This window comes from Phyllobates terribilis, unplaced genomic scaffold (assembly GCF_046119375.1).
Source record: "Phyllobates terribilis strain yellow unplaced genomic scaffold, ASM4611937v1 Scaffold_9__5_contigs__length_417890890, whole genome shotgun sequence".
NCBI lineage: Eukaryota > Metazoa > Chordata > Amphibia > Anura > Dendrobatidae > Phyllobates > Phyllobates terribilis.
The window spans coordinates 173,948,217-173,970,733 of NW_027362769.1; the positions used below are offsets into that span (position 1 = coordinate 173,948,217).

General features: G+C 44.1%; 2 protein-coding genes across 3 annotated transcripts in view; both read left to right on the forward strand.

Moving 5' to 3' along the window:
* The window catches only part of LOC141161895 (sterol 26-hydroxylase, mitochondrial-like), a 66,870-nt gene extending 64,126 nt beyond the window's left edge, over positions 1–2,744 (forward strand). Inside the window, exon 9 of the mRNA XM_073647389.1 lies at positions 2,029–2,744. Coding sequence (XP_073503490.1) covers positions 2,029–2,151 — 123 coding nt within the window. The 3' untranslated portion in view covers positions 2,152–2,744. The remainder of the gene's footprint in view (positions 1–2,028) is intronic.
* A 151-nt stretch (positions 2,745–2,895) lies between these two features.
* CYP27A1 (cytochrome P450 family 27 subfamily A member 1) overlaps positions 2,896–22,517 on the forward strand; it is a 31,705-nt gene continuing 12,083 nt past the window's right edge. For both annotated transcript variants that reach the window (XM_073647390.1, XM_073647391.1), the window contains exons 1-4: positions 2,896–4,733; positions 6,721–6,908; positions 7,985–8,184; positions 10,479–10,676. In XM_073647390.1, the coding sequence (XP_073503491.1) occupies positions 4,638–4,733; positions 6,721–6,908; positions 7,985–8,184; positions 10,479–10,676 (682 nt within the window). In that variant the 5' untranslated portion in view covers positions 2,896–4,637. The remainder of the gene's footprint in view (positions 4,734–6,720; positions 6,909–7,984; positions 8,185–10,478; positions 10,677–22,517) is intronic.

Below are 22,517 nucleotides of genomic sequence, written 5' to 3' on the forward strand. Positions count from 1 at the left end.
GTTGGTCTACCTGACCGTAGTTTAGTTTTTACAGAGCCCCTGATTTTCCATTTGTTAATCACAGTTTGAACGCTGCTGACTGGCATTATCAATTCCTTGGATATTTTTTTTCCCTTTCCTGTATTATACAGTTCAACTACCTTTTCCCGTAGATCCGTTGAGAATTCTTTTGCTTTCCCCATGACTCACAATCCAGAAACGTCAGTGGCTGGATGAAATATGCAAGAGTTTGTCTGAATCCCAGAAACTCACTCAGCTTTTATGCACACACACTGATTACAAGCAAACAGGTCACAGGTGAGGATGTTACCTTTAGTAGCCATTCAAACCTATTTGTGTCAAATTCTGTGCATGTTATCAGGCCAAAATCACCAGGTTATGTGAACTTTTTAGTTGTCATTAAGATTTAAAAAGAGAAAACACAGTAGCTTGACAATAAATGGCTTCACCCAACCAGTAACCATGAGTGGAGAAAAAGTTTTTTCGGTAGCATTCATATTCTCTGAAACAAGGCCAAGAAAGCAAAAATTCTGCCAGAGTATGTAAACTTTTGAGCACAACTGTATATATATATATATCTGGATCCCAGAAACTCACTCAGCTTTTATGCACACACACTGATTACAAGCAAACAGGTCACAGGTGAGGATGTTACCTTTAGTAGCCATTCAAACCCATTTGTGTCAAATTCTGTGCATGTTATCAGGCCAAAATCACCAGGGTATGTGAACTTTTTAGTTGTCATTAAGATTTAAAAAGAGAAAACAGAAGTTTGACAATAAATGGCTTCACCCAACCAGTAACCATGAGTGGAGAAAAAGTTTTTTCGTTATCATTCATATTCTCTGAAACAAGGCCAAGAAAGCAAAAATTCTGCCGGAATATGTAAACTTTTGAGCACAACTGTGTATATATATATATATATATATATATATATATATATATATACATATATATATATATATATATATATGTATATAATATAATATATATATACACATATACACACACACTATAGTTTTATAGCTTTAGTATCGCATGGCGTACAAATAAGATCAGAAGATGAAGATAATGGCGAAATTGCAACATTATTTTTTTTACCATTTCAATGCAGTTGGAATTTTTTTCTCATTTTTCAGTATAATATTATATAGTAATGTCAATGGTATCATTAAAAACTACAACTCATCGTGTAAAAAAAAATCAAGCTCTGATATAGCAATGTGGTTGGAAAACTAAAAAAGTTATGTCTCTTTTAAAGAAGTTGAGGAAAAAACAAAATACCAAAAATTAACCATTGCATTGTCATTAAGGGGTTAAAGAATCACCAAGGTGTTATGTTATTGATTAATCGCCCCGTTATACAAGACAAGCACAATAATCTGTGTAATTAATACCACCATATGGTGCCAAAATACAGTACCGGTATCATGTAAAATAAGATAATAATAACAACATATGTTAAATGGTTCCAAACAGTAAACAAATAATTGTATCATGTGACTTCCAGATAATTGCTATAAGATGACCAGCAGCAGGGGGGGCTCAGTAGTTAGCACTGTACGGTGACTCAGTGGTTAGCACTGCAGCCTTGCAGTGCTGGGGTCCTGGGTTCAAATCCCACCAAGGACAACATCTGCAAGGAGTTTGTATGTTCTCCCTGTGTTTACGTGGGATTCCTCCCACACTCCAAAGACATACAGATAGGGAATTTAGATTGCGAGCCCCAATGGGGACAGCAATGATATGTATGTAAAGCACTGCTGAATATGTTGGCGCTATATAAAAATAAAGATTATTGTTATTATAAGTAATAGTGCCATACAGTGGCCAAATAATGCCGCAATGTAGTGCTCAAAGCATCAGTATCCAAAAGTAATAGTGCTATCTAGTGGCCAAAAGCTACCACCATACACTTCCCCAATAGCAGTGCACATATAACACTGCTATACAGTGCCCACCTAGTAGTGCTAAAAAACACAGTTATCATCTGATTTAGGATTCATAAATTTTTTTTTTCTGCTGCAGATTATCAGGATGTTCGAGATTAAACCAGACGCTAAAATGGAAAATGTCAAATCCATCGCCCGCATCGTCCTATCGCCGAGCAAGAAAATCAACCTGCGGTTTGTAGAGAGAAAATCCGTCTGAGGTTGGATATAAATACGGAGACTTTTTATCTCGTCTCATCAGAAGCTGAAATCATATCATGTAACTCATCCGCCTGGCGCCCACTATGGGCACGGGCATGGCATTGCTCAGCACTGCAGTGCCTATATATTTCATATTATGGTTGCCAAATAATGTGACATACTGTGCTAAAATATAACCGCCATATAGTGATAATATCATATTACCATTAAGTGCTGAATAAGTGTCACACTGTGCCCAAATAATACCCACATACTGTATATAAGTACTACCACCAGTCAGTGCCCAGAGGATACCCACACTGTGTGTTACTACAATTCAGCACTGGATGGCGGTATATTAGCACTGTCATGGTGGTATTATTTCGGAATTTTTTTTTTTTGCTTAACTATAACCACAAACACCTAACGGCCCTAAGCGCCCCATACTCTGGTGCTCAAACAGGAGGTAGACTCTAATTTATCACTGCGTTCGTCTTTGTTTTTCCTTTCTTTTTTTTTTTAGTCTTTGCTTTACTTGTCACGATGATTTGTTTTATTATGTTTGTTTTATGTGATTACCATCAAAGGTTTATTAAAATGATCTTGTTTAAACTTGTTTCAATAAAAGGAAGCTGCAATTAAGGGAGATTGGCAAAAAAAAAAATACATTTACCATGTAATAGGAAAATGCAGCCTGCAGTGTAAAGAATGGAGGTTTTCATAATAGTTTCCATGGCAGCGTCCATTCACATCTTCTACTGTAATGGTATTTCTCTTATCGATAATTTCTTGCAAGAAAGAGAAACATTTGCATTCCAACTCTCCATAGCAACCAGATTGAAACCCTCCATTCTTTACACTTCCGGCTGCATCCAGGGAACTGAAAAATAACTGAGAATAGAAATAAGGCTTAAATACAATATCTTCAAATTAAATAAACCCTATTCAGACTGGAAACAAAGAAATGGAATTTTCCTCATAATAAGAAACATTTCTATTTCGCAACCTTTTCCAGTTCACTAATCGCAGCCTGCAGTGTAAAGAAAGGAGGTTTACATAATGAAAAATTACTAAGAATAGAAATAAAAGTTTATAAACCTTTTGAATCTACCTTGTAATAAGAAGCTTATTTCTATTTTGCAACATTTTCCAGTTCACTAATCGCAGCCTGCAGTGTAAAGAAAGGAGGCTTCATAATGGTTACCATGCCCTTGTCTACTTTACATTTTCTAATGTCATAGTATATCTTTTATTGTTACGTTCTTGCAAGAAAAAAACTTTTGCATTTTGACCACCTGGATTTCTCCATATCAACCAATATGAAATCCTCCATGCTTTACACTGCTGGCTGCATCCAGAAAACTGAGAGAGAAAAAAATAGAAAGACTGCTTCTAATACACCATCACATCTTCTCTTATCACTTATTTAAAGAATTTTATTACAAAAAAAAAGTAGTTTTGGATGACTCCAAGGGCGAAGTGCACCTTTCTGGAGATCTGCGACCTCTCTAGGACAACCATCAGCTCTGGAGTGATGTTACTTTAGGGTTTTTTTATTTTCTTCCATATGCTATAGAAGTATTCCAGGGTCAAGTTCAGCAGAACCAGATTTTCCACTTTCTACAATAGTCGATGGGATCGTGTTTACCATCTATAACTATAAACCTTAATGAATCTATTGTATCCCTGAACAGTAGAACATAAACCCTCTGCTGTGAGAAGTTATAGGATTGGACGCAGTCTCCAGCTCCTGGATATAAAGAAGAATGTTTCCATTCACTGATCACAAGCAGAGATCTTGTAAATAAAGTTCACTAAAAAGTTGTAAAAGTTTCCAATATATATATATATATAAAGCTGTAAGGGTATGTGTGCACGTTGAGTATCTTGGTGCAGAAATTTCTGCATGTCTTAGCAGCAAAAACTCTGCGGAAATTCTGTACGTTTTTTTGTGCTTTTTTTGCCTGCGTTTTTTGGCTGTGCAATCTATATGAAAAACGCTGCCAAAAACGCACAAGGTATTGATATGCTACGGATTTGAACGCACAGCAAATCCTGAAAAGAAAAATACTGAACATGTGCACAGCTCTCATAGACATTGCTGGCATAAGGATTCCCTTGCATTTTTGAAGCCAATTCCACGCAGAAAGAATGCAGCGTGTGCACACAGCCTAAGACCCGGTGTAATCCAATCTTCTGCCTCCTGGGAATGGGCTCAGCAGGCGCCATCACCAGGTCGTCACTTAGCAGCCCGTTCCCAGCGTGAGGCTTTCGTGCCTAGGATCGAAACGTCTCCCTGACATTTTTGTGTTGCGAAATTCCTTCCCAGCGGCCAAATAGTTAATTATGGGTTTAACAAAAATCCGTGCTCCAGCCCAAAAAAAAATCAGCAAAAGGTGCCAGGATCATTCAGAGAAGGAATGGTGCGCTGCTTATCCCAACGTTTAAGGGGAAGGATCAGACCCCTGCTGCAGACATGCAGGAATAGCAGAGGGGGGCAAGAAGATGAAGACGTTTGATGATTTGCCGGGACCCTCCCTGCTCACCAACCTCTGCTGGTTCTTCATCAGGGGCTACCTGCTCCATACACACGAGCTGCAGGTCAGATCTATTCATTGCATAAGTGTAATAAGTGATTCCTATGTGGCTGCGCTCCTGCTCCGTCATTTAGCACCAGCTGCCCCAATAGAGTCCATGGTGGGGGTGACGTACCCCTCACGCACAATGTGCACGGTCCCCCAGTGCGTCTGTCTACTTGCTCGCTCATCAATCTGATTACTGGGCTGGATGACAATCAGGAGGTCTTCTCTATTTCCTGCCATTCTGTGATTTGTAGTACTACTGCTGGATACTTGGCCAACATTACCTACCAGACTTCTGCACATCGGCTGTAAACTGGCAGTCAGTGACTACTCCAGAATCTGTGACCAGGGAATTCCCCGGGATCCCAGAAATTCAAAGAGTGAAAACCAGTTACCCCTCAGACCCGCTGTCTGCATGTTCTCCTCATATTGCTAGTAAGCCTAATCATAGCAGTAATTGGCCAGTAGGAGGCAGCGTTACATGGCCCATCCATGAGGTCCCCCCCCCCACCCCTGCACAAGCAACAGTCACCACTGGACCCATAAACTGCAGCAAAAAATAAACATTTACAAATGCAAAATGTGCCACACATGACAATAATCTACAGTGTGCAGTGCTCCAGCACTCACTGTACAGGGGGGTTCAGTGCATGGGGAGCGGTGTACAGGGGGTGCAGTGCACGGGGAGAGGTGTACAGGGGGGTGCAGTGCACGGGGAGCGGTGTACAGGGGGGTGCAGTGCACGGGGAGCGGTGTACAGGGGGGTGCAGTGCTCGGGGAGTGGTGTACAGGGGGTGCAGTGCACGGGGAGAGGTGTACAGGGGGGTGCAGTGCACGGGGAGCGGTGTACAGGGGGGTGCAGTGCACGGGGAGCGGTGTACAGGGGGGTGCAGTGCACGGCGAGCGGTGTACAGGGGGGTGCAGTGCTCCAGCACTCACTGTACAGGGTGCAGCATGGGGAGCGGTGTACAGGGGGTGCAGTGCACGGGGAGCGGTGTACAGGGGGGTGCAGTGCACGAGGAGCGGTGTACAAGGGGGTGCAGTGCACAGGGAGCGGTGTACAGGGGGGTGCAGTGCACGGGTAGCAGTGTACAGGGGGGTGCAGTGCACGAGGAGCGGTGTACAGGGGGGTGCAGTGCACAGGGAGCGGTGTACAGGGGGGTGCAGTGCACGGGGAGCGGTGTACAGGGGGTGCAGTGCACAGGGGGTGCAGTGCACAGGGGGGTGCAGTGCACGGGGAGTGGTGTACAGGGGGGTGCAGTGCACAGGGGGGTGCAGTGTATAGTGTATTATAAGGAGCCCCTGGATGCAGGGGGGAGATATCTCTTATTGAGTTGCACAGTTCGGATTGCAGATCTGATTTGCAGCCTATCACAGCTTCATACTCCATTGAGTTCAACCTATCATGTTGATACAGTAGAAGGCAAAAACCCCTGGAGGTAAATGCTAATTCTCCCAAATTAGGGAAAAAATTCCTTCCAGGCTCCACATATGACAATCAGACCTGCACTCTGGATCCCTGGAGAAGCACTGAGCTTGTACAATAGTTAAGTGCTGCACTGAAGATCCCAGCGCCGCTATTATGTCAGTGCCTGGATCTACCAGAGGATTCACCAGTGGGACAGTTTAATCTTCAACTAGGCAAACTTGGTGGAAAGGAATGATCACTCCCATCTCCCACCACCTACAGGTGACATCTAAGATTCTAGACATGCTCTTTCCTTTTCTTCTCCATCTAGCCCAGGCCACTATGACCACTTCTAATGGAACATTTCTACAGCCATCTCCAGCCTCTGTAGCAGCACATGCTAGTCCAGACCCGTACATTAATGCCTGCTTCACCCAGACACCATCAACCTGTCTGTCTATAAATGATGGGTGGTCGAGATGCCCATAGGTTCGCCCAGATGCTGTCCGTATTATAGTCCACCACCCACTTCGTATAACACTCTGATTGTATGACCAATTGATTATTATTGACGATTTCTGATCGCGTCTCGTCATAGATAAAGTACAGACGCTACGGGCCAATGTTCAGATCTGTTATTGGGCGTTACAAATTAGTGAATATAATGGACCCAGAGATTATGGAGCTCGTGCTGAGGCAGGAGGGAAAATACCCCATGAGGAACGATATGGACATCTGGAAGGATCATCGTAACCAGAGGAATCTGTCGTATGGACCCTTCACGGAGTAAGAGCTCTTTATAAGAAGGTTCCATATTCTCCTGTTATGTGACTGCCCCATTTAATCTCCTGTGTTCATAAAAGATCCGGAGCACCAAAGCACAAATACAAAATCACACCAGCCTGTTACCACCACTAGGGGGCGAACTGTACTATGTAGATTGCCCCCTGGTGGTAGATGCATTAAGTGGTTCTGTACAGAGAGAATACACCACTGCTATGATGAGAGGGGGCGCAGCACTGTACTGCTTCACCTGCTACTGAATGTACAGTGATGGCGGAATTCTAAATCCACCACTAGGGGGAGCTTACTGTATACAGATTGTGGTGAGCTCCCCCTATAGGTGGTTACAGGCAGCCAGGATTTTACAATTACCTACTGTATATCATGGGGCTCTTATTGCAGTAGCTGAGACTGGTCACTACATAGTATATGGAGCTGTGCTGTTCTTGCTCTGTGCAGTGTGAATATTCATCCAGTATGGGTGCTGAAAACAACTTATTAGTGGGGTCACTGGGTATTGATGACCTATCCTATGATCATCAATATATGAGTTCTGGAACATCCCTTTAAAGGGAATCTTAACCTTTTTTATATTGACTTACTGATCAGCCTTTGCAAAGTTATGAATCCTTGTAATAATTTACCTTAATTTTCTGTCTTCATCATGCTGAAAGTGCTGTTTTAGAAGCTGCTTTGAACTGCTGCTCTAGCAAGAATCCTTACTCAGACACGATTTACTAATACTCTCCAAGTGTACGATTCTTTGCTCCCCTCCCCCATGCTCCAGCAGCGAGATTGTTTGTAAATAGTGTCTGAGTACAGACTCTTCCTAGAGCAGCAGTTCAAAGCAGCTTCTAAAAGAGCATGAACAAGGCAGTTATAACTGCACTTTCTACATGGAGTTTGAGAGAGAAGGAAGCAAAATAAGGTAATGGAGAAGATGTTGCAGAGGAGACCTTTCTGATTTTTGCTTTGGCCTCCATTATTATGTGCCCTTGGAGAATTCACAAATATGCAGCACATTTTTGAAGAAAACCAGAATAGAAAATACTAATTGTTACATTATATTCCACACTAAGGGAAGGACATCGGTGGCACACCCTTCGGACCACTCTAAATAAAAGGTTGTTGAAGCCGTCTGAAGCCAAAATTTATGCAGGGAGCATTAATGAAGTGGTGTCCGACCTGATGGAGAGAATTCAGGACCTGCGCAGGGACAGTCCCTCCGGAAACACAGTCAACGACATTGCAAATGTTTTCTACAGATTCGCTTTTGAAGGTGAGGAAACGACAATGATAAGGGTAATTGTTCTCTACTATGTGCAAAATGGATTGATATTCCCAGTCAATTCCAGTTATGCACCAGCAGCAGCAATCCATCAAGTCCATGGGGAATTTCAGTCTTCCTAGTTTTGCAGGTTTGTACCTTGGTTGCAGTTCCCTTCTAAAAAAAAAAATAGCATCAAACTGTTCATAAATGAGTATGAGAATTCACTGAGCGTCAACATGGAGACCCCATATAACTAATTGTAAGCGCCATATTGGTCATCACTTTTGAGTTCATTATTTTCAGGCGATGATGGTAAATGGTCACCTTAATAAAATAACACGCTGTGGTCAGGATGTCCGCTAGAATCAGACCATAAGCGGCATTGTGAATGAGAATTAACTTAGTCTTTCGCAAATTATAAATCTGTGTCAATTTAAATTACTGATGTCAATGCGTATTTCATCCTTTGCAATTCATAAAGTGAAATGTGCATAAAATCCGCACATTTTCCACAGTAAAATCCACAGCAAAATTTACTGCTGCTAATTCCTCTATGGTTTTTATGCTTTGGAAAATTCCACAGGGAATATGATGTGGGAACACAACCATAGGCTAAATTCACACATCTCATATTTGGTGTGGATTTTTCCACAACATACCTGCAAAATACGCCAGTGTTTCATATGGATTTTGTAGCAGATTTGTTGCAAGTTTTCATTGTAAAGGGTAAAATCCGTGCTGATTCTGCACAAAAAAAAAAAGTACAAGCTGCCGATTTTAAAACGCAGCCAAAGTCAAATTCTGCATGAACTCCGCACACAAAAAAAAAAGCATCATGGGGATGAGATTAACTTAAAACTCATTCACTTTGCTGGTGCTATAAAATCGTGAGGATAAGTTCGCACATTGCAGCGTCGCACAGTTACACATTGCTGACAATTTTGGTGCTAAAATCTGCAACGTGTTAGTTCTTTGTGCAGAATTCAGAGCTGATTTCACGCTTTGCAGTATAAAAGGTAAAATCTGAAACAAATCCACACCAAAATCTGCATGTAACAAGCGTGGGTTTTGCTGCAGTTAAGCACCTGAAAAAGTTTGTACCCAATTCTTCAGCGTGTGAATTGACAGTACGGAAAACTCAAATTGGTTTACACTGAGACAGCACATAGCTGTGCAAATCTGTAAGGGATGACACAGAAATATTGGCAGACTCCTTCCTTTCCTTACCTTCCCCTCCAGCATGTTTTACTTGGCTGGCCGTCTGCAAGTTGGAAACCTCCTTTTACCTCCTTCTAGGCCTCTGTTCACACCTTGCAAATGTGCTGCGGTGTTATTTATTCAATATATGGTAGAATTATCCAGGGACAGTATGATAATGTTATCCAGTCACAGTATTATGATAATATTTAGTAATGGTATAGCATAAATGAGAACATATATAAGATTTGCGCTCAAGTCAAAGTGAGCAGTGAATATGGCCCTGCGCATGCCCTAATAGTGCGTATGAGGAAAATGAGCATGGAAATTGGGTCCAGTACAGAAAACAGTTTTCAGTTGTAACTAGTGTAGATATTCCCACGAGAGCTCACAAATAATTGTCTAAACTGGATACAACTGTACCAAACCTGCAGCTGCGATGAGTATGAGATCTGTACAACCTCAGGATGTAAACTAGAGCGTTTCCATTCCCTGCCTTATGAAATGATAATGAAATGGTGAATGGATAATTGAAATATAAATCACATCACAGAGCTGCAAAAAAAGTGTAATCATTGTATGAGATATGGAAACTTTCTAAGTCAGTCCTCCAATATATTCAATATTTCCACTTAGAGATTGGATGAAAACCATGTCTAATATAATTGTTGGCATTTGTTACAAGTGTATCTAATCCAGAAAATCGTTTGCAGTCTGGACGCCAGACTAATACATAGCTGCACTGATACATAGTAACAGAAGGGAGAATTGTGCTGTGATGTATTGTCTAGACTGGATACAATTGTGACTAACCTTCAGCAGATATTTTTAGTGTTTTGATAGCTTGTTACAATGTATCAGCCTGATCAGACAGTTTATATCACAGAGGGTTGTCTATACTGGCTATATACCTTCAGTATTGGGTCTGTAGAGGTTTTCTGCCTCTGTATATGGAAGGTTCCCTTTCCTGATAATAGCCAGAGATATCCAAGATTATGAGGAATTAAAACATACAATTAATTAGAAGGTTTCAGATTTCATAAAACTCTGCGACCCCCATCAGATACTTGTCACATGTGAGCCCAAATATCTCGTCTCTCCTACAGGGGTGTCGTATATTTTATTTGAGACCCGGATTGGCTGCATGAGCGAACAGATTCCTCCCGAGACCCAGAAATTCATCGACTCCATTGCATTTATGCTTAAGAATTCAGTATATGTCACCTACCTGCCGCCATGGACCAGGAAGGTTTTGCCGTATTGGAAGCGTTACATCAAAGGCTGGGATGATATCTTGGACTACGGTGAGTACGAGGCCAAGGAGGGGTCTCAGGTACTTAACTGTGGTGTCCCCCCTCCTAGTAATGAGCGGGAATAGACCAAAGACTCATGTCATTGTGGACCTGTCCCAATCACTTCATGTAAAAAAAAAATAAGAAGAAAGATAGTTTACTTTTATGGTTCCAAAAGTCAGGATCATGAGAAGAGACTCTCCATTTAGGCTTTTCCCAGCCCAATTAAAAGGATCTACTATCCAGAGTATGATCATTCAGGGGATCATAAATCAATTAAATGAGTTCTTTATGTTACTAAAGCATAAAAACTAAGTCATAAAAAAAATTGTTAGGTTCTCTGCTTTAGATTCTGTCTGCAGCCACCACTAGGGGGAGCTCCCTGTATACAGAGATACATGATAAGATCCTGTCTGCAGTCACCACTAGTGGGAGCTCCCTGTATACAGATATACATGATAAGATTCTGTCTGTAACCACCACTAGGGGGAGCTCACTGTATACAGAGATACATGATAAGATCCTGTCTGTAACCACCACTAGGGGGAGCTCCCTGTATACAGAGATACATGATAAGATTCTGTCTGCAGTCATCAATAGGGGGAGCTCCCTGTATACAGAGATACATGATAAGATTCTGTCTGCAGCTACCACTAAGGGGAGCTCCCTGTATAGAGAGATACATGATAAGATCCTGTCTGCAGCTACCACTAGGGGGAGCTCCCTGTATAGAGAGATACATGATAAGATTCTGTCTGCAGCCACCACTAGGGGAAGCTCCCTGTATACAGAGATACATGATAAGATTCTGTCTGCAGCCACCACTAGGGGAAGCTCCCTGTATACAGAGATACATGATAAGATCCTGTCTGCAGCTACCACTAAGGGGAGCTCCCTGTATAGAGAGCTCCCTGTATAGAGAGATACATGATAAGATTCTGTCTGCAGCCACCACTAGGGGAAGCTCCCTGTAAACAGAGGTACATGATAAGATTCTGTCTGCAGCCACCAGTAGGGGGAGCTCACTTAATACAGACATACATGATAAGATCCTGTCTGCAGCCACCACTAGGGGGAGCTCCCTGTAAACAGAGGTACATGATAAGATTCTGTCTGCAGCCACCACTAGGGGGAGCTCCCTGTATACAGAGATACATGATAAGATTCTGTCTGCAGCCACCACTAGGGGGAGCTCCCTGTATACAGAGATAAATGATAAGATTCTGTCTGCAGCCACCACTAGTGGGAGCTCCCTGTATACAGAGATACATGATAAGATCCTGTCTGCAGCCACCACTAGGGGGAGCTCCCTGTATAGAGAGATACATGATAAGATTCTGTCTGCAGCCACCACTAGGGGGAGCTCCCTGTATACAGAGATACATGATGAGATCCTGTCTGCAGCCACCACTAGGGGGAGCTCCCTGTATACAGAGATACATGATAAGATCCTGTCTGCAGCCACCACTAGGGGGAGCTCCCTGTATACAGAGATACATGATAAGATTCTGTCTGCAGTCACCACTAGGGGGAGCTCTCTGTATACAGAGATACATGATAAGATCCTGTCTGCAGCCACCACTAGGGGGAGCTCCCTGTAAACAGAGGTACATGATAAGATTCTGTCTGCAGCCACCAGTAGGGGGAGCTCACTTAATACAGACATACATGATAAGATCCTGTCTGCAGCCACCACTAGGGGGAGCTCCCTGTAAACAGAGGTACATGATAAGATTCTGTCTGCAGCCACCACTAGCTAGGGCTCCCTGTATATAGAGATACATGATAAGATTCTGTCTGCAGCCACCACTAAGGGAAGCTCCCTGTATACAGAGCTACATGATAAGATCCTGTCTGCAGCCACCACTAGGGGGATCTCCCTGTATACAGAGATACATGATAAGATGCTGTCTGCAGCCACCACTAGGGAGAGCTCTCTGCATACTGAAATACATAAGATTCTGTCTGCAGCCACCACTAGGAGGAGCTCCCTGTATACAGAGATACATGATAAGATCCTGTCTGCAGCCACCACTAGGGGGAGCTCCCTGTATACTGAGATACAAGATAAGATCCTGTCTGCAGCCACCACTAGGGGGAGCTCTCTGTATACAGAGATACATGATAAGATTCTGTCTACAGCCACCACTAGGGGGAGCTCCCTGCAAACAGAGATACATGATAAGATTCTGTCTGCATCCACCACTAGGGGAAGCTCCCTGTATACAGAGATGCATGATAAGATTCTGTCTACAGCCACCACTAGGGGGAGTTCCCTGTATACAGAGATACATGATAAGATCCTGTCTGCAGCCACCACTAAGGGGAGCTCCCTGTATACAGAGATACATGATGAGATCCTGTCTGCAGCCACCACTAAGAGGAGCTCCCTGTATACAGAGATACATGATAAGATTCTGTCTGCACCCACCACTAGGGGGAACTCCCTGTAAACAGAGATACATGATAAGATTCTGTCTGCAGCCACCACTAGTGGGAGCTCCCTGTATACAGAGATAAATGATAAGATTCTGTCTGCAGCCACCACTAGGGGGAGCTCCCTGTAAACAGAGATGCATGATAAGATCCTATCTGCAGCCACCACTAGGAGGAGCTCCCTGTATACAGAGATACATGATAAGATCCTGTCTGCAGACACCACTAGGGGGAGCTCCCTGTATACAGAGTTACATGATAAGATTCTGTCTGCAGTCACCACTAAGGGGAGCTCCCTATACCCTGTATACAGAGATAAATGATAAGATTCTGTCTGCAGACACCACTAGGGGGAGCTCCCTGTATACAGAGATACATGATAAGATTCTGTCTGCAGCCACCACTAGGGGGACGTCCCTGTATACAGAGATACATGATAAGATTCTGACTGCAGTCACCACTAGGAGGAGCTCCCTGTATGCAGAGATAAATGATAAGATTCTGTCTGCAGTCACCACTAGGGGGAGCTCCCGGTATACAGAGATACATGATAAGATTCTGTCTGCAGCCACCACTAGGGGGAGCTCCCTGTATACAGAGATACATGATAAGATTCTGTCTGCAGCCACCTCTAGGGGGAGCTCCCTGTATACAGAGATACATGATAAGATTCTGTCTGCAGACACCACTAGGAGGAGCTCCCTGTATACAGAGATAAATGATAAGATTCTGTCTGCAGCCACCACTAGGGGGAGCTCCCTGTATACAGAGATACATGATAATATATTGTCTGCAGCCACCACTAGGGGGAGCTCCCTGTATACAGAGATAAATGATAAGATTCTGTCTGCAGCCACCACTAGGGGGAGCTCCCTGTATACAGAGATACATGATAAGATACTTTCTGCAGCCACCACTAGGGGGAGCTCCCTGTATACAGAGATATATGATAAGATTCTGTCTGCAGTCACCACTAGGGGGAGCTCCCTGTATACAGAGATACATGATAAGATCCTGTCTGCAGCCACCACTAGGGGGAGCTCCCTGTATACAGAGATACATGATAAGATTCTGTCTGCAGCCACCTCTAGGGGGAGCTCCCTGTATACAGAGATAAATGATAAGATTCGGCCTGCAGTCACCACTAGGGGGAGCTCCCTGTATACAGAGATACATGATAAGATTCTGTCTGCAGCCACCACTAGGGGGAACTCCCTGTATACAGAGATACATGATAAGATTCTGTCTGCAGCCACCACTAGGGGGAGCTCCCTGTATACAGAGATACATGATAAGATTCTGTCTGCAGACACCACTAGGGGGAACTCCCTGTATACAGAGATACATGATAAGATTCTGTCTGCAGCCACCACTAGGGGGAGCTCCCTGTATACAGAGATACAGTTATATGAAAAAGTTTGGGCACCCCTATTAATCTTAAGCTTAATGTTTTATAAAAATTGGTGTTTTTGCAACAGCTATTTCAGTTTGATATATGTAATAACTGTTGGACACAGTAATGTTTCTGCCTTGAAATGAGGTTTATTGTACTAACAGAAAATGTGCAATCTGCATTCAAACAAAATTTGACAGGTGCATAAGTATGGGCACCTCACCAGAAAAGTGACATTAATATTTAGTAGATCCTCCTTTTGCAAAAATAACGGCCCCTAGACGCTTCCTGTAGCTTTTAATGAGTTCCTGGATCCTGGATGAAGGTATTTTTGACCATTCCTCTTTACAAAACAATTCCAGTTCAGTTAAGTTTGATGGTCGCCGAGCATGGACAGCCCTCTTCAAATGATCCCACAGATGTTCAATGATATTCAGGTCTGGGGACTGGGATGGCCATTCCAGAACATTGTAATTGTTCCTCTGCATGAATGTCTGAGTAGATTTGGAGCGGTGTTTTGGATCATTGTCTTGCTGAAAGATCCATCCACTGCGTAACTTCAACTTTATCACTGATTCTTGAACATTATTGTCAGGAATCTGCTGATATTGAGTGGAATCCATGCGTCCCTCAACTTTAACAAGATTCCCGGTGCCGGCATTGGCCACACAGCCCCAAAGCATGATGGAACCTCCACCAAATTTTACTGTGGGTAGCAAGTGTTTTTCTTGGAATGCTGTGTTTTTTTGCCGCCATACATAACGCCTTTTTGTATGACCAAACAACTCAATCTTGGTTTCATCAGTCCACAGGACCTTCTTCCAAAAAGAAATTGGCTTCTCCAAATGTGCTTTTGCATACCTCAGCCAACTCTGTTTGTGGCGTGCTTGCAGAAAAGGCTTCTTTCGCATCACTCTCCCATACAGATTCTCCTTGTGCAAAGTGCGTTGTATAGTTGACCGATGCACAGTGACACCATCTGCAGCAAGTTGATGCTGCAGCTCTCTGGAGGTGGTCTGAGGATTGTCCTTGACTGATCTCACCATTCTTCTTCTCTGCCTTTCTGATGTTGTAAAGAGGAATGGTCAAAAATACCTTCATCCAGGATCCAGGAACTCATTAAAAGCTACAGGAAGCGTCTAGGGGCCGTTATTTTTGCAAAAGGAGGATCTACTAAATATTAATGTCACTTTTCCGGTGAGGTGCCCATACTTATGCACCTGTCAAATTTTGTTTGAATGCAGATTGCACATTTTCTGTTAGTACAATAAACCTCATTTCAAGGCAGAAACATTACTGTGTCCAACAGTTATTACATATATCAAACTGAAATAGCTGTTGCAAAAACACCAATTTTTATAAAACATTAAGCTTAAGATTAATAGGGGTGCCCAAACTTTTTCATATAACTGTACACGCTAAGATTCTGTCTGCAGCCACCACTAGGGGGAGCTCCCTGTATACAGAGATGCATGATAAGATTCTGTCTGCAGCCACCTCTAGGGGGAGCTCCCTGTATATAGAGATAAATGATAAGATTCTGTCTGCAGCCACCACTAGAGGGAGCTACCTGTATACAGAGATACATGATAAGATACTGTCTGCAGCCACCACTAGGGGGAGCTCCCTGTATACAGAGATAAATGATAAGATTCTGTCTGCAGCCACCACTAGGGGGAGCTCCCTGTATACAGAGATACATGATAAGATCCTGTCTGCAGCCACCACTAGGGGGAGCTCGCTGTATACAGAGATACATGATAAGATCCTGTCTGCAGCCACCACTAGGGGGAGCTCGCTGTATACAGAGATACATGATAAGATCCTGTCTGCAGCCACCACTAGGGGGAGCTCGCTGTATACAGAGATACATGATGAGATCCTGTCTGCAGCCACCACTAGGGGGAGCTCGCTGTATACAGAGATACATGATAAGATTCTGTCAGCAGTCACCACTAGTGGGAGCTCCCTGCATACAGAGATACATGATAAGATTCTGTCTGCAGCCACCACTAAGGGGAGCTCCCTGTGATACATTATAGGAGTTTCTGTATGCAGGGAGCCCCCCCTTCCCCTTTGGGGTCTGCAGGTAGATTTCATGGTTTTTAATTCTATTCATGAGATTTAGAGCTTTGTGTCAGTAGAATGGAGCTTGGAATGCTAGAAAGATATATTAGAAAATTAATCGGTGTTGAATTTTGGACTTTTAGTTTATAAAATGATGTTGAATTGTGAGCATTCACTATAAATGTAAATATACTACAGGCGACGTTCCAGCATTTTCTCCACCTCTTAACAGATATTTCTAGCCGCACAGTGTGTCATTGTATCGCTGTAACATAATAACCTGAAAGATTTGCTGAATCACAATGAAGGTCCCGGCACAGACGTGTAACCGGAGGACGGGTCTTCCAGCTTTTCCACGTGACCTGGAGTTGGAGTTTTCCAGTCTTAGGCTGCCTGTTCACACAGGGATTGTGTCGCCTGGCTAAAAAACAAGTGACAAAACTTCAGTTTATCTCACAGAGGATTGTCTAGACTGGAAACAATTGTAACAAACTTTCAGCTGTGAGACCTTTGAGATCTGTACCGTTTTCAGAATTTATTTACATATTACCTCAATTTCTTACCATTTTCAGAATCTCTACTTGCTGTCAGTGAATGAGAACATACTTGTTTACAAGAAACATCCAGCATGTATAGATACAATAATTCTCACAGCTGATGGTTTGCTACAATTGTATCCAATGTAGACTACCCTCTATGAGATTTAACAGCCTGGACTCACTGATACATTGTATAAGTGCACGAATAATGTAGCAAACTATTGCTCATGGATTCTGCCTCCACATTCATCTATGATATGGAGAGACCTTTCAGCTGAGTCTATAATCTACCGACAGGAGATTGATTATATTAACACAGTTCAAGGCCGGGCGAGATTGCAGAGGACATATATATATACATATTATACAGTGGGTACGGAAAGTATTCAGACTCCTTTACATTTTTCACTCTTTGTTTCATTGCAGCCATTTGGTAAATTCTAAAAAGTTAATTTTTTTTCTCATTAAAGTCCACTCTGCACCCCATCTTGAATGGAAAAAAAAAACAGAAATTTAGAAATTTTTGCAAATTTATTAAAAATGAAAAACTGAAACATCACATGGTCATCAGTATTCAGACCCTTTGCTCAGTATTAGGTAGAAGCACCCTTTTGAGCTAGTACAGCCAGGAGTCTTCTTGGGAATGATGCAACAAGTTTTTCACCCCTGGATTTGGGGATCCTCTGCCATTCTTCCTTGCAGATCCTCTCCAGTTCTGTCAGGTTGGATGGTGAACATTGGTGGACAGCCATTTTCAGGTCTCTCCAGAGATGCTCAATTGGGTTTAGGTCAGGGCTCTGGCTGGGCCAGTCAAGAATAGTCACAGAGTTGTTCTGAAGCCACTCCTTTGCTATTTTAGCTGAGTGCTTAGGGTCATTGTCTTGTTGGAAGGTGAACCTTCGGCCAAGTCTGAGATCCAGAGCACTCTGGAAGAGGTTTTCATCCAGGATATCTCTGTACTTGGCTGCATTCATGTTTCCTTCAATTGCAACCAGTCATCCTGTCCCTGCAGCTGAAAACCACCCCCATATCATGATGCTGCCACCACCATGTTTCACTGTTGGGATTGTATTGGGGAGGTGATGAGCTGTACCTGGTTTTCTCCACACATACCGCTTAGAATTATCACCAAAAAGTTCTATCTTCATCTCATCAGACCAGAGAATCTTATTTCTCATAGTCTGGGAGTTCTTCATGTGTTTTTGAGAAAACTCTATGCGGGCTTTCATATGTCTTGCACTGAGGAGAGGCTTCCGTCAGGCCACTCTGCCATAAAGGCCCGACTGGTGGAGGACTGCAGTGATAGTTGACTTTATGGAACTTTCTCCCATCTCCCTACTGCATCTCTGGAGCTCAGACACAGTGATCCTGGGGTTCTTCTTTACCTCTCTCACCAAGGCTCTTCTCCCACGATTGCTCAGTTTGGCTGGACGGCCAGGTCTAGGAAGACTTCTCGTGGTCCCAAACTTCTTCCATTTAAGGATTATGGAGGCCACTGTGCTCTTAGGAACCTTGAGTAATGCAGAAATTCTTTTGTAACCTTGGTCAAATCTGTGCTTTGCCACAATTCTGTCTCTGAGCTCCTTGGGCAGTTCCTTTGAGCTCATGATTCTCATTTGGTCTGACATGCACTGTGAGCTGTGAGGTCTTATATAGACAGGTGTGTGCCTTTCCAAATCAAGTCCTATCAGTTTAATTAAACACAGCTGGACTCCAATGAAGGAGTAGAACCATCTCAAGGAGGATCACAAGGAAATGGACAGCATGTGACTTAAATATGAGTGTCTGAGCAAAGGGTCTGAATACTTATGACCATGTGATATTTCAGTTTTTCTTTTTTAATAAATTTGCAAAAATTTCTACATTTGTGTTTTTTTCCCATCAAGATGGGGTGCAGAGTGGACTTTAATGAGAAAAAAATGAACTTTTTAGATTTTACTAAATTGCTGCAGTGAAACAAAGAGTGAAAAATTTAAAGGGGTTGAATACTTTCCGTACCAACTGTATATATTATATATATATATATATATATATATATATATATATATATATATATATATATATATACAGTGCAGACCAAAAGTTTGGACACACCTTCTCATTTAAAGATTTTTCTGTATTTTCATGACTATGAAAATTGTACATTCACACTGAAGGCATCAAAACTATGAATTAACACATGTGGAATTAGATACTTAACAAAAAAGTGTGAAACAACTGAAAATATGTCTTATATTCTAGGTTCTTCAAAGTAGCCACCTTTTGCTTTGATCACCGCTTTGCACACTCTTGGCATTCTCTTGATGAGCTTCAAGAGGTAGTCACCGCAAATGGCCTTCCAACAATCTTGAAGGAGTTCCCAGAGATGCTTAGCACTTGTTGGCCCTTTTGCCTTCACTCTGCGGTCCAGCTCACCCCAAACCATCTCGATTGGGTTCAGGTCTGGTGACTGTGGAGGCTAGGTCATCTGGCGTAGCACCCCATCACTCTCCTTCTTGGTCAAATAGCCCTTACACAGCCTGGAGGTGTTTGGGGTCATTGTCCTGTTGAAAAATAAATGATGGTCCAACTAAACGCAAACCGGATGGAATAGCATGCCGCTGCAAGATGCTGTGGTAGCCATGCTGGTTCAGTATGCCTTCAATTTAGAATAAATCCCCAACAGTGTCACCAGCAAAGCACCCCCACACCATCACACCTCCTCCTCCATGCTTCACTGTTGGAACCAGGCATGTAGAGTCCATCCCTTCATCTTTTCTGCGTCGCACAAAGACACGGTGGTTGGAACCAAAGATCTCAAATTTGGACTCATCAGACCAAAGCACAGATTTCTACTGGTTTAATGTCCATTTCTTGTGTTCTTTAGCCCAAACAAGTCTCTTCTGCTTGTTGCCTGTCCTTAGCAGTGGTTTCCTAGCAGCTATTTTACCATGAAGGCCTGCTGCACAAAGTCTCCTCTTAACAGTTGTTGTAGAGATGTGTCTGCTGCTAGAACTCTGTGTGGCATTGACCTGGTCTCTAATCTGAGCTGCTGTTAACCTGCAATTTCTGAGGCTGGTGACTCGGATAAACTTATCCTCAGAAGCAGAGGTGACTCTTGGTCTTCCTTTCCTGGGGCGGTCCTCATGTGAGCCAGTTTCTTTGTAGCGCTTGATGGTTTTTGCAACTGCACTTGGGGACACTGTCAAAGTTTGCCCAATTTTTCGGACTGACTGACCTTCATTTCTTAAAGTAATGATGGCCACTCGTTTTTCTTTACTTAGCTGCTTTTTTCTTGCCATAATACAAATTCTAACAGTCTATTCAGTAGGACTATCAGCTGTGTATCCACCAGACTTCTGCACAACACAACTGATGGTCCCAACCCCATTTATAAGGCAAGAAATCCCACTTATTAAACCTGACAGGGCACACCTGTGAAGTGAAAACCATTTCCGGTGACTACCTCTTGAAGCTCATCAAGAGAATGCCAAGAGTGTGCAAAGCAGTCAAAGAAAAAGGTGGCTACTTGGAAGAACCTAGAATATAAGACATATTTTCAGTTGTTTCACACTTTTTTGTTAAGTATATAATTCCACATGTGTTAATTCATAGTTTTGATGCCTTCAGTGTGAATGTACAATTTTCATAGTCATGAAAATACAGAAAAATCTTTAAATGAGAAGGTGTGTCCAAACTTTTGGTCTGTACTGTATATATATATATATATATATATATATATATATATATATCTACTATATAATTGTCTCATCCCGTCTGTCTGTCTGTCTTTCTGTCTGTCTTGGAAATCCCGCGTCGCTCTTTGGTCCGGCAGTGGCCAATCAGCGCCGCGGGATTTCTGAAAAAAGATGGCGGCCGTTAGCGGCTCATCTGGCGGACGTTAGCCGCATGGAGGTCAGCGGCGCCGGTCGGGGTAGCTGTGCTGCTAGCGCAGCTCATCTCCCGGCTGCATCACCGCTGACCTCCATGCGGCTAACGTCGGAATATCAGCGGCTTGGCCCGCTGATCTCCCGACAGCAAGTGTGAACGGAGGACCGGGGAGCGGCGCCGGGATGCTTCTGCTGCGAGCAGCCGCTCATCTCCCGGCTTCTCGCAGCAGAAGGAGCCGCACAGGCAGCGCCGCTCCCCGGTCCTCGCTAATACGGAGCCGCACAAGCAGCGCCGCTCCCGGGCCCACACTAATACGACGCTGATTGGTCGCGGTGGCCGGCCGCGACCAATCAGCGAGATGGGCGGCAAATTTAAACGCCGCTCTGCTGATTGGTAGCGGCCGGCCACCGCGACCAATCAGTGAGATGGGCGGCAAATTTAAACGTCGCTCTGCTGATTAATCGCGGCCAGTCACCGCGAACAATGAGCGAGATGGGCGGCAAATTTAAACGCCAGTCTGCTGATTGGTCGCGGTGGCCGGCCGCGACCAATCAGCGAGATGGGCGGCAAATTTAAACGCCGCTCTGCTGATTAATCGCGGCCGGCCTCCGCGACCAATCAGCGAGATGGGTGGTAAATTTAAACGCCGCTCTGCTGATTGGTCGCAGCCGCCCACCGCGACCAATCAGCGAGATGGGCGGCAAATTTAAACGCCGCTCTGCTGATTAATTGCAGCCGGCCACCGCGACCAATGAGCGAGATGGGCGGCAAATTTAAACGCCGCTCTGCTGATTGGTCGCGGTGGCCGGCCGCGACCAATGAGCGAGATGGGCGGCAAATTTAAACGCCGCTGTGCTGATTGGTCGCGGTAGCCGGCCGCGACCAATCAGCGAGATGGGCGGCAAATTTAAACGCCGCTCTGCTGATGGGTCGCGGTGGCCGGCCGCGACCAATCAGCGAGATGGCCGGCAAATTTAAACGCCGCTCTGCTCATTGGTCGCGGTGGCCGGCCGCGACCAATCAGCGAGATGGGCGGCAGATTTAAACGCCGCTCTGCTGATTTGTCGCGGCCGGCTACCGCGACCAATCAGCGAGATGGGCGGCAAATTTAAACGCCGCTCTGCTGATTGGTCGCAGCCGGCCACCGCGACCAATCAGCGAGATGGGCGGCAAATTTAAACGCCGCTCTGCTGATTAGTCGCGGTGGCCAGCCGCGACCAATCAGTGAGATGGGCGGCAAATTTAAACGCCGCTGTGCTGATTGGTCGCGGTGGCCGGCCGCGACCAATCAGCGAGATGTCTGGCAAATTTAAACGCCGCTCTGCTGATTAATCGCGGCCGGCCACTGCGACCAATTAGCGATATCACCGGCAAATTTAAACGCCGCTCTGCTGATTGGTCGCGGTGGCCGGCCGCGACTAATCAGCGAGATGGCCGGCAAATTTAAACGCCGCTCTGCTCATTGGTCGCGGTGGCCGGCCGCGACCAATCAGCGTGATGGGCGGCACATTTAAACGCCGCTCTGCTGATTGGTCGCGGTGGCCGGCC